Below are 12,984 nucleotides of genomic sequence, written 5' to 3'. Positions count from 1 at the left end.
CCCAAGAACTGCATTGAGTTTTATGATATTTGTTGGGAGAGGGAATATGAATAATTTTTAACCTTTTAGGTGCCTGTAGTAAAGCATAATTTAGAACTTTATTAACTTTTAAGAATCTCTGGAGACGTTAAAAACCTCATATCATTACTTGATTATGAGCACATGTCTGATTTATTTACCTTAAATCCAACACTTGACCTAGATCACAGCAGGACAGGAAAAAAACTATCTAAGCTTTAAAAAAAAGCTTATGATTCTGAAGATGATTAATACCTAATCTCAGCCTTAAGAAAGGTATTAAGAAACAGGCAATGTCTAGAGCAGCTGGGATCCAAATAACAAATGGCTTTCACCAGTGTAAAGGAAAAAACTGGAGAATGAAGGTAACGTCTGAGATGTTCAGAAAATAAGGCAGGGTGATATGTGAAGCTTGAAGTAGGCAATAATAAAATGAAATCTTATAAAACATATTAAGGAGTTAGAGAAGTCAGTAGGAGCTATGCCTATTTGTCTGAAGAATGAAATAAGAGAAATTAATTTTGTGAGAGTATGAAGATCTTAATGTCTTACTTTCTAAGCATAATATAATTCAACAGATAAGATCCTATTCAGTTTTCTGGTTCCAAGGAAGAAAAATACATTCTATAATGGAAAAGTAAATCCTAATTTTAGATAGGTCAGAAGAGCAGCAATTTTTTTTTGCTACATGGATTTTATCAGTAGTTTTTGGAGCATTTCAGAAACGTTTCCCTTCTAACTGCTCTTTATCATTTTCTTCGTAGCAAAGCTTTATCTTTGTCTCATTCAACAATCAAAAGATAGGACTTTTCAAAAAGGTTTCCACAAATAGTCTACTTTTCTCATTGTCCAGAGGCCTTCGTAAATACGCCTTGCCCACTGAAGCTCTGTAACATTCAAAAGCCATGCTATAGCACTAAATCAGAGGGGAAAGTGAGCAGGAGAAGGTGTAGGGTCAACCAGAAAAACTTCTAATTCTTCAGTTTTTCCTGATGTGAATGAGCATTTTACCAACTATTAATTTTCGTATGTTGTAGTGTTGAACCACCGAAAATAATGACAAAACCCCTACAAAGAATGCTCTGCTCCGTTCAACATGGTGACAGCAATTATTTGTCCCAGACTCCATGAGTGTGTGTGTGTGTGGGGGGGGGTGGACGTAAACCATGGATTCCCTGGACTTCCTTGAACATTTCGTAAGAATTCATCAATGATAAAAACTCTTCTCACCTGCTCCGGATATCCATCCATACTTCTTTGCCCTTTAGTTTGAATTAAGCACCGTCCAGGCTGAGGTCCCCGGGTGGCCTGTGAGGAGGGGATCTGAATAGGCAATGGTGACTGAAATTGCTGGATGGTCACTTTGTTTATATTTCCCTCATATGGCTGCTGCTCCCGGCTACGATGCTGAAGGCTTTGGGACCCCATCAAAGTCTGGATGTGGCTACCTGCCTGTGGAGAAGATCATTTGTTAGATGCAGATTGGTAGGAATGAAAGATGTCATGAAAGTAGAACACACGTACAGAATACCTCTCCGGTAGAGTGGCATCCTCGGGCTCTCGGCCACTGCTGGAAGGATAATGAAGGCACAGCGAGCGTCTGCCTACTGTGGTTCGTGAAAATGCTAATATTGGAGTAAGGTCGCATGAAATACATGTGTGGTCATCTGGTGTCTTGCTCAAGATTATTTTATCCCCCATTTTAAGAGACCAAATTCCCTCTGAAAAATCTCGAGAACAAAAAGAAGTTGCAACTTTTAAAAATAAAGTGGAGTGCTATCTGGTATTTAGTTTTAATGACAGCAGGGAGAGATACAAGAAGGGGATATCAGGAGGAGAAGGACACAGCCTGGTTCCTGAATCTGAAGCAGAAGAACCAAAGTGTGTATATTCCCTTACGTCACAGGCGCAGAGTGAGCTTGTCCAGGTCAGGGTGCTATTTACTCAGGTTCTGCGTTATTAAAGCAAGAGTATGGTTGGGGGAATCTTTCAGTCACCTTGAAAATGATCCATGTGGCAAATTCCTGTATCTGTAGCTCATGGGGGGACTAGATGTGAAAAGGTCTTCAACGTGAGCTCTGTCTGTAGATCTTCTCATCGTGAGCTTCGTTAGTACCTCGTTTAAAGCGATAATGATCATTTCTCGATTCTTCAGGGTGGCTCTTGGAGGGAGAGGGCGTGCTCACTTTGGTCTCCTGTCTCCAAATGATATGGTGCCCACCACCGTTCCTTGCTCACTCTGATTTTCTCACCTGTGTTCCAGCCTACTTGATATCTCCCCCACTGAGCAGGCAGTTCTGCTTGTGGGCTGGTAACCCAGAACGTGCCTTTTATGATTATGAATGGTTTAACATGGACCTCCAGGTCTAACATGGGAAGAGAATGCTCACCATTAATACTTTTAAACATGTGTTTTACTGCTATGCTCGGTACTTCATCTATTTCTATGGAAGCACCTGAAGGGTTCCTTCCTGCATTCAGTTTCTTTCTTGTTGATCTTTTAAGGGTAGATAATTTGAAATTCAAAAGTGAATTTCACCTTGGAATTCATTAGCTAGGGAAGCCTGTGAATTTTTCTGTGTAACCAATTTGTGATTCATTAGTGGGGGAAGTCTGACTAATCAAGATTTTTGATTAAAAAGTCAGATTGGAGGAATAAAGGAGGAATTAAATATTCATTCAAGGAAGATATTAGTTTGAATTTTTAAAAGTTCTTAAAAAAAAGTAACGTTAAGAGACATAAGGAAATGACAGCGAACACAGAAAATCATTTGGGGAAGATGGGAGGCACATTGCTTGGTTCCAAACAAGAGGTGATTTCAGTGAAGAAAACACTCAAAATTATTAGTTGGCAATACGTATGGCAAAGTGAACAACCATTTGATTATATTTTTAGGTACCCAACTGGTTGTCTTGTTATCATGGACAATTTTTTGCATTTGGAAACAGTAAAAATATTTCAGTCATGAGAAATGGGAGGAAAAGATGCAAAAAAGAGACTCAGGCTATACTAGCACAATGTGAAAATCATTACCAATCCAACAGTATCCAACACAGCTAACCAGAAATGGCAAAGCTATAACATCATAAACACAATGGAGATAACTTCATAAAAGGCAAATGTATCTTTCTTTCTTCCCAGAAATCTAGATGCCCTTCTCAGAAATCTGAATGAAAGGAGATGTTGCACCTTTGAGAGCTATTCTAGGTGATTGAACACCCTCCTGGTCCAGGTTTCCCCCTTAGTTTGATTCTCTCCTACCTCCATGGAATTTTATGTTCTGTTGTTTGGTAGGAGAGGAAAACCGTGATAAAACATATGACATTTTGAGCTGCTATACTCTGAATGAACTCCCTGGCATGCTAGGTTATATAGTTAAAGACAATGAGACAATGATTTCCTGGAGTTTGAAACGCTGATGATGTAGACCTACTAAAGCTGACTAGCCTGGCTATAGAACAATACATTGATTTACACTTAAATCTGTTTGTCTTCAGTCAGTGCTTGAGCCAGTGGAAAAGAGGAAAACCAGCAGATTAATCAAAAGTCATCATGTAGACAAGCAAAGAATTATAACACCCAGAAAAATTTAGAGGGATCCAGAAATCACTTTAGGTCCATCGATGCATAATCTACATGGGAAAATCAATTAAGACCACATAACAATCCCTCATTGATTAGAATATTCTGGTAATGGTCTATCCAAGGGTGAAAACCTGATTGCATAGAACTATGATAGTGTGTAGACTTATTTTTCTGGTTTATTTTTTCCTTCTGATGGAACCATTGGAGCCCAGGATTATGCTTTGATTTGGAAGTCCTCGAAGACAAGCACCATATCCTACTTACCATGTCTAATGACTGGCATAGTAACTGGTGTTTAATAAATAATGGCTACTATCGAAACACTAGGTGTTACACCTATCTTGCACATATTACCTCCTTTTGTCTTTACAACAGCATTAGAGGTTAACCAGTATGAATTATTACTAACATATTTTACTAATAAGGAAACTAAGGCCTGGAGAAGTTAAGTAGCTTTCCCAAGTAATTTTCACTACTGGTAAACTGACAGGATCAGGATTTGAACCAAGGCAGACTATTAAAGATCATGCTCTCAAACCCAAAATTATACTGTAATCCCCCAAATAGACTCTCTCCCCATCATAGTTGAACTGTGAATTGAAGTTTTGTTCCATGAAAAGGAACAAAAGGATCAGATCTTAGGGTATATTAAATTTCTTTAGCAGCTCTTTAATTTGCCAAAGGGCCATCCCAACTTATTGAATCAGGTCTGTGATCTATTTTAGATCCTATGGATGTGACTTAGAGCATTATAGTTAAGCAAATAAGTGCATTTAGTAATCTTTCCATGATTATGAAGTGAAGAAGCTTACGTTCTCAGTTTGGTAAAAAGTGGGCATGGAAGGAATGTGCTGTAAAATGATTCTGTTTGCATCAGTATTGTTCTTTCACTCTCTACTGGGGCTACAGTGAATGGGGATGGGGAGTGACAGCTTTAGAAAGCCAAGAATTAACACTTAATTTTGTGTGAAGTTAAGCAAACATCAATGACAAGATATCTAAAGGGACAATTATGGTGTTGGAGGAACTGTAAAGAGGAAGTTTTTATTGACAGGCACAAAGGCTTAAGAAAGGTAATGAGGATGCTCATGATGAAGTACAAAGGGCTAATGAAAATGTAGCAAATGTCAGAGGCTGCATTTGTTCAAGCAGAGGGTTAGTTCTGAGAACACTGACTCATACTGAAGGGGAATTTGAACATAAAGGTTTTTGTAAAGACTGGGCTACACACGTGGAATAATAAAAAGAAATAGAGAAGATTTGACATTTATTTGAACTTTCAGGGGGAGGTTGGACAAAATAACATGTATTTGAGGGGAATAATGATGAAATATAGTGTTTTCAAGTTGACCCAAAAAATATACTGTCAAAATTTATAGAGGAAAAACTCCAATATCCATAGGACCCAAGAAAACATTAATGTCAACACCACAGAAAAGAAATATTGATTTGATACCAAATGGCACTGTTCATGCAAAATTCAGTCCACAGTTCATCAGGCTTATTATGTAGAAATTTAAAGTGCTTGGGAGGTTTTGTATGATATAAAATAAATTAGTTTCTCTCTGCAACAATGCTTTGGTTCACACTATTCTCTTAGAAAAGTCTTAGAAAAGACTGTTAGACTGAGAAGTGTATTACCCAATTTGGTCATCTATTTTACGAGCCATCTTGGCTCTTGAACCACTTGGGGTTACTTCCAAAAATCAAACACAGCTTCAAAGGATGACAGTTTATGCCACTGAGAATATTCAAATGGACACAATTCGTTCTCTCAAATTAAGTCCCATAGAGTTCAAAAAATGTTTGGGAGCAGTGTCAACAATACAGAATCATCTACAAAGGATAACTCAGGAACTGATTTCAAGAAACCAGTGACACTCATTTAAATGAGTCAGTTTCAGTAATTTTGTAAAACATCATCATCAACAAAATAGTCCAATTACCTTCTATTTATATTATGTGTTCTATAGTGACTTTTTTTTGGTAAGCAGATTAAGTTTTAAAAATCTAGGCAGTTGGACTTCTGCTTCCAGATAGATGGACAAGACATACTGTTCTCTATTCTCTCCAGGAACAACTAAAACCTTGGACATTTTATGTAAATAAATATAAGGAAACTCTGGAAAGAAGGCAGAAGAAAGCAGATCAACTACAGACATGGAGACGACATAACAACATGGCAGTGAATTTCTTGAGTTTTATTTTTGTGTCAACTTGGGGTTGAGGAAGTGGGCAGCCTGAAAATGCCAACAGATGCAGAAAAGAAAAGCCCCAAGACAAGCTTTCCCTCCTTAGCCAAAGGACCAGAATATGGGCAGCCCAGCAAGACAGAAGACTTTTAGACCATGACAATTCTACTGTAACTAAACACCATGGAAAAAACTGACCTCACCCTGACAATGGTGACAGCCAAGTGTGGAGCCTAGAGATCTAGCCTTATAAAGATGTAACAAAGCACCACCACTCATGCTGGGGTGGTGTTCAAGAAAGCCAAGTGAGATGACACTGCATTCAGCCCCATCTGCCTGTAGCAAGTCTTCCCCCAGCCCAAGGATGCCGATGGAGACTACAGAAGGAGCCTGGGTTTCCACCCACATCCAGCAAGAATGAGGCAACTATCTAGGCAATAGTATGATTAGAGAGGACTTCATAGAGGGTCAGGGCCTTCTCTATTACTCAGTGAAGCTACCCCCACTGAGTTTTCAGTGGTGACTATCTGGGAAGATAGAAATTTCTTCCTCAGCAGTAACAAGAAGACTTTGCCTTAAGTGTCAGTGGAAACTGAATGAGAAAATTGGACTTTTCCCTCCCTGGCCAGAATGAGGCAGTGCCCTGTTCTTCTCCAATTGGAGTGGTGTCAGGGGAAGCCAGCTAAACAGAAGGTTTAAGTACAAAGCAGATTTTATAACATTATATGAAAATATCCAGGTTTCAATCATACCAAGAACCAGGAAAACATCAAACTGGATGGAAAAAGATAATCAGGAAATACCAACACTGAGAAGACAAAGATGTGAGCATTATTTGACAAAGATTTTAAATAGCCATTAAAAGAAATTCTTCAATGAACAATTATTCATATGCTTAAAACAAATGAGAAAAATATAGAAACCCTAGAAAAAGTATAAAGTCTTAGCTAAGGAACAGAAGATATTAAGAAGAAACAAATGGCAATTTTAGAGCTTGAAAATACAGTAACTGGAAAGCTCAGTCGATGGGCTTAACAGCAGATTGTAAAACAACAAAGGAAACAAACAGTAAACTAAAAGATAGGGCAACAGAAATAATCCAGTATGAATAACAGAGAGAAAACACACTGAAACAAAATGAACAAACTATTAGGGACCTATGAGACCATACAAAACTTCTAACAATCATATTGAAAGGAGAGGAGAAAGAGAATGCGGCTGAAACCCAAAGAAAACCATGCATAGACACATAATTAAGCTTCTGAAAACTAAAGACAAAAAAAATGTCTTAAAGGCAGCCTGAGAAAAATGACATCTTACGAGTGAAGAAGACAATTCAAATGACAGCAGATATCTCATCAAAAACCATGGAGAAAGGAAAAAGATGGCACAATATTTTTCCAGTGTTGAAGGAAAAGAATGGTCAACCTAAAATTCTATACCAGTGAGAATGTTCTTCAGCAATAAAAGGGAAATTGAGACATTCTCAGATGAAGACAAATGAAGATTTGTTACCACCAGATCTGTCCTAATATAATGGCCAAAGGAAGTTCTCTAAATAAAAAGGAAATAATAAAAGAAGAAGCCTTGGAATATTAGGAAGGAAGAAAGTACATGGCAAATAATATATGCGTAAATATAATGTACTTTCTTTCTCTTCTTGAATTTTTAAAGTTATGTGTGTCAATTGAAGTACGACTATGGCACTATCTGTGGTGGTTTTAAATGTACATAGAGGAAATGTCTGACACAATTATAACAGAAGAGGGTAAAGTGAAACAGAGAAGATTTCTACATTTCACTTGAACCATTAAGTGATGACACAAGCAGACTCTTGTAATCTATGTATATACAGTGTAATAGCAGGAGCAACCATTTAGAAAGCTACACAAAGAGATTTACTAGAAACACCATACATAAATAAAAATGAATTCTAAAAAATATCCAAATAACACATAGGAAGCAGGTCAGAGAAGGTGAGAGAAGAAGAAGAAGAAGAAGAGGAGGAGGAGGAGGAGGAGGGGGAAGAAGAAGAAGAAGAAGAAGAGGAGGAGGAACAAGAAGAAGAAGAAGAAGAAGAAGAAGGGGAGGAGGAGGAGGAGGGGGAAGAAGAGGAAGAAGAAGAAGAAGAAGAAGAAGAAGAAGAAGAAGAAGAAGAAGAAGAAGAAAGAAGAAGAAGAAGAAGAAGAAGAAGAAGAAGAAGAAGAAGAAGGGGAGGAGGAGGAGGAGGGGGAAGAAGAGGAAGAAGAAGAAGAAGAAGAAGAAGAAGAAGAAGAAGAAGAAGAAGAAGAAGAAGAAGAAGAAGAAAGAAGAAGAAAGAAGAAGAAAGAAGAAGAAGAAGAAGAAGAAGAAGAAGAAGAAGAAGAAGAAGAAGAAGAAAGAAAGAAGAAGATAGAAGGAGGAGGAGGAGAAGGAGGAGGAGAAGGGAAAAAAAGAGAAAGAGAGGGAGAGAGCGAGCAAGTGAGCGAGCAAACAGAAAAAAAAAATAACATTAAAGTGTAAACCTTAGGGACACCTGGGTGACTCCATCCATTAAGCGTTTGCCTTCAGTGCAGGTCATGATCCCAGGGGCCTGGGAGAAAGCGAGGCATTGGGCTCCCTGCTCAACGGGGAGCCTGCTTCTATCTTTCCCTCCCCCTGCTCATGCCCACTCTCTCAAATAAATAAATAAAATCTTTAAGAAATGTAAACCTTAATGGGTCAATTCTTAAATGCTAGGAGACTAAATGCATAAATTAAAAGATCTCTCCCCCATTTATCACTGGACAGAGGGGATTAAAGAACATTATTCAACTATATGCAGACATTATTTCAAATATAACAATATTTGGCAGATAAAAATATTGTCCCAAAAGTAAAAGGATTTAAAAATATATGTCATGTCCTAATACTAGATAAAGTGGATTTCAGAGCAGAGAAAATATACTAAAGAGAGGGAGGATTATTACATTATGAAAAAAAGAGTCAATTCACTGAGAGGACATAGCAGTCCTAAATGTGTACACAGCAAACAACAGAGCTGCTAATACATAGAGTAAAATTGATAGAACTTAAAAAGAAATAAACAAACCCACAATTATAGTTGATCACAACACTCGTGTCTCAACACTTGCTAGACTACACTAAAAATCAGAAGAATATAGAACACAGTGATACCATCAACAAACCAGACCTAATTGTCAGTAGAGACCCCTCTACCTGATAGCAGAAGAATACGCAGTATCTTCAAGTTCCCACAGAATATTTATAAGAATGTATCCTGGACCAGAACACAAATCTCAATAAATTTAAATGAATTGAAATAATAGAGAATGTATTCTTCAACCAAAATAGGATCACACTAAAAATCAATGACAGAGATAAAACTATCTGAATCCTTGGAAACTAAACAATGCAGTTCTAAATGATCCATGGGTCAAAGAGGTCTTGAGGGAAATAAAATCATACATTGAACTGAATGTAAATGAAAATATGGCACAGAAACACTGGTGAACACAGCTAAAGCAGTGCAAAGAGGAAAATTTATGACCCTAAATGGATGTACTAGAAAGGAGAAGCCTCAAATCAATAAATAAGATCCTATATCAAGAGCTTAGGGAAAGAAGAGCTACATAAACCCAAAGCAATCAGAAAGATGGATATAATGAAAAGAGCAGAAATTAATGAAATACAAAGTAACAGACAAAACAGATGGAAAGAGCTGCTTCTTTGAAAAGATCAATAAAATGCTTCTAGCAAGACTGAAAAAGAAAAAAAAAGAAGATACAAATTACTAAAATTAGGAATGAAGAATGGAATATCGTTACAGATCCTATAAACATCCTAAGACTAGTACGGTAATACTACAAATAACTCTACACTCATAAATTTGACAATGCACGTGAAACGGGCCACTTTCTTGAAAAAACCCAAACTATCATAATTCACCCAATATGAAACAGATAATTTGAATAGCCCGGTAACTATCCAGATCAGAATCTATAATTTAAAAACTTTCGGGGAAAGAAATCTCCGGGTCCAGATGGTTATGCTGGAGAATTCTACACACGTTTAAATGACATCAGGCGGTTGGGTGGCTCAGTCAGTTAAGCTTCAGACTCTTGGTTTCAGCTCAGGTTATGACCTCATGGGTCATGAGATGGAGCCTTACATTGGGCTCCACCCTCAGTGTGGAGTCTGCTTGAGATTCTCTCTCTTCCTCACCTTCTGGCCCTGCTGCCTGTGTTCTCTCTCTTTCAAATAAATAAGTCAATCTTAAAAAAAAAAAAAAAGAATTAACATAAATTCTACATTTTTCACCAGAAAATAGAAGAGGAAGGAACACTGCCCAATTTATTTTATGAAACAAATATTGCCCCAATAACAAAAGCAGACAAGGACAGTACCAAAAAAAAACAAAAAACAAAAAAACAAAACAAAACAAACACAACAAAGTAAGCTACAAACAATGATAAATGCAAAAACTCTTAAGAAAACACTGGCAAATAGAATTTAGCAACATAAAAAAAAGATACATACACCATGACCAAGTGGGGCATAGTTCAGTGATTCAAAGCTTGCTCTGTATTTCAAAATCAACCAATGCAATGCACCATGTTAATGGGCTACAGAAGTAAAATCGTTATGATCCTATCAATGAAAGCAGAATAAATTTGACAAAATTCAGCACCCATTCATAATAAAAACTCCCAGAGGTATGGAAACGGAGGGGAACTTCCCCAACCTGATAAAAAATCACTTACGAGAAACTTACAGCTAACATAATACTTAAGGGATCCTGGGTGGCGCAGCGGTTTGGCGCCTGCCTTTGGCCCAGGGCACGATCCTGGAGACCTGGGATTGAATCCCACATCGGGCTCCCGGTGCATGGAGCCTGCTTCTCCCTCTACCTGTGTCTCTGCCTTTCTCTCTCTCTCTGTGACTATCATAAATAAATAAATAAAAAAAAAATAACATAATACTTAATGTTGCAAAACTGAATACTTCCTCCCTAAGATGAAGACCAGGCACAGATGTCCACACTCGCCACTCTTTTTCAACATAGTGTTGGAAGTTCTAGTCAATAGAATAGGGTGAGAAAAGAAAGAAAAGCCATACAGATTGAAAAGGAAGAAATTAACCGTCCTTATTTGCATATGACATGATTGTCTACATTGAAAATCAAAAGAATTAACAAAAATAAATTCCTAGAACCAGCAAGTGGGTTAAGCAAGTTTGTAGGATACAAGTTCAAATGTATTTACATATGTTAGCCACAGACGTGAACATCAAAATTTCAAGCAACAAAAGCGAAATTCTTAGGTGTAAATCAAATGAAGCTTGCACAGCACCTACAGTCTGAAAACTACACAATGCTGATGAAAGACATCAAGAAGATTTAAATAAATGAAGGTATATTTATGGATTGGAAGACTTAGCATAGTAAAGCTGTCATTTTCTCCAAATTGATATGCAGGTTTAACAAATTCCTATAAAAATCCCTGTAAGATTTTTTGTATGGATATAGGTAAGATCATTCAAAAATTTATACCGAAAGGCAATGAAACTAGAATAACTATTATGATTTTTGGAAAAGAAAAAGAAAATAGGAAGAATTAGCCTGATTTCAAGATTATTATAGTTACAGTAATCAGGACTCTGTGGTATTGGCAGGGGGACTGACAGGTAGATAAATGGCACAGTGCGGAGAACCCATAAACAGACTGACAAAAATCTGCCCAGATGATTTTTGGCAAAGGTGCAAAAGCAATCTAATGGAGGAAAGATAGCCTTTTCAACCAACGGTGCTGGCACAAGTGGACATTCATAGGCAAAAATAAATGGACCGTGACCTGCATCTCACACCTGATATAAATAAAAATCAGCTCAAAATAGATCACAGGCGTAAAGATAAAACATAGAGAATGGAAAGCAAACCAAAGAGTTTGAGAAAAGATTGGCAAATCACGTAGCTGACAAGAACAGCATCAAGGAGAAAGACCTCAAAACGCATAAGTAAGAAACTAAGTAATGCACCTGGAATGATGTTGAAAGATACGAAGGGGCATTTCGCCAAAGACAATACAGATGGCAGCAAACACGCACCTGGAAGGATGTTCACCATCATCAGCTATTAGAGGACTTAATGCCACAGTGAGACATCACTACAGACGTGTCGGACTGCCTAGATAAAACAGAGTGACCCCAACAAATGCTGAGGACGATGAGGGGAGACCGGATCACTGAGAAGCTGCTGCTGCAAAGAGAAAATGGTAGAGCCATTCTGGAAACGTATTTGGCAGTTTCTTAAAAAAAAACTAAATAGTGCAAGTACCATATATGATTCAGCAGTTCCTTTCCTGGACATTGATCCTAGACGCCAGACTTACAGTCAGACGAAATCCTGGCCATGAATGTTTGGCACAATTTTTTTCATAACAGGCCCAAACCAGAAACAACCCAGGTTTCCTTCAGGGGGTGCACAGGTAAGCAAACGGAGGCATCCATACCATGGCATACTAATCAGCGAGGAAAGGGAAGAAACTATTAACACACATGATGGCGTGAACAAATCTTCAGAAAATTATGCTGAGTAAAAGAGCTAATCCCCAAAGATTACACACTGTAGGGTTCCATTTGTATGGCATTCTTAAAATGACAAAATTATAGAAATGGGGGGGGGGTTGTAGAAATGCCAGGAGTTAACTTAAAAAAATAATAGAGGAAGTACAGATAGCACAGTCTTTGGAGTCCGAGGACTCTGGGTTTTATTTCTCGTTCTATCACTTTTTGGGTTATGCGGTCATACGCAAGTTACCTGAGCCCTCTGCTTATCATGTGAAAACTGTAGACAACCACAACCGCCTCACAGAATATTGTGAGGATTGAAGATAATGTAATAAATTGAGCATATTGTTTGGTGTATAGTAAGTACTCCGTAATTGCAATGAGAATACAAAGCTCCCTGCTAAATAAAGGTCTGATTGTTCTTTGGACATGGCAATGAATAATCATCCCAAAGAACTGTTTTTAAAGCTGTTGCGATTAATTAATGACCATTTGCATTAGAAATCGCTCCTAAAAGTTAGCCAATAATTAACAGTCTCACTCAAATAACCATGCTTCGCCAGTTCAAAGTCAATGAACCCCTAAATATTCCAGCTTCTAAAAATCCACCAATCCTTGAACTCCATGCTTTCCCCAGACTCC

General features: G+C 37.8%; 1 protein-coding gene across 1 annotated transcript in view; it reads right to left on the bottom strand.

The window, feature by feature from the left end:
• Nucleotides 1-1,248: 1,248 nt before the first annotated feature.
• The window catches only part of LOC112912909 (leucine-rich repeat-containing protein 7-like), a gene marked incomplete at its 3' end in the record, with an annotated part of 122,052 nt that continues 110,316 nt past the window's right edge, over nucleotides 1,249-12,984 (bottom strand). The window contains 1 exon segment of the mRNA XM_072745170.1: nucleotides 1,249-1,470. Coding sequence (XP_072601271.1) covers nucleotides 1,249-1,470 — 222 coding nt within the window.

Source organism: Vulpes vulpes, unplaced genomic scaffold (genome assembly GCF_048418805.1).
Source record: "Vulpes vulpes isolate BD-2025 unplaced genomic scaffold, VulVul3 Bu000000691, whole genome shotgun sequence".
In the NCBI taxonomy this organism is placed as follows: domain Eukaryota; kingdom Metazoa; phylum Chordata; class Mammalia; order Carnivora; family Canidae; genus Vulpes; species Vulpes vulpes.
This window is presented reverse-complemented; position numbering and strand designations above follow the sequence as displayed.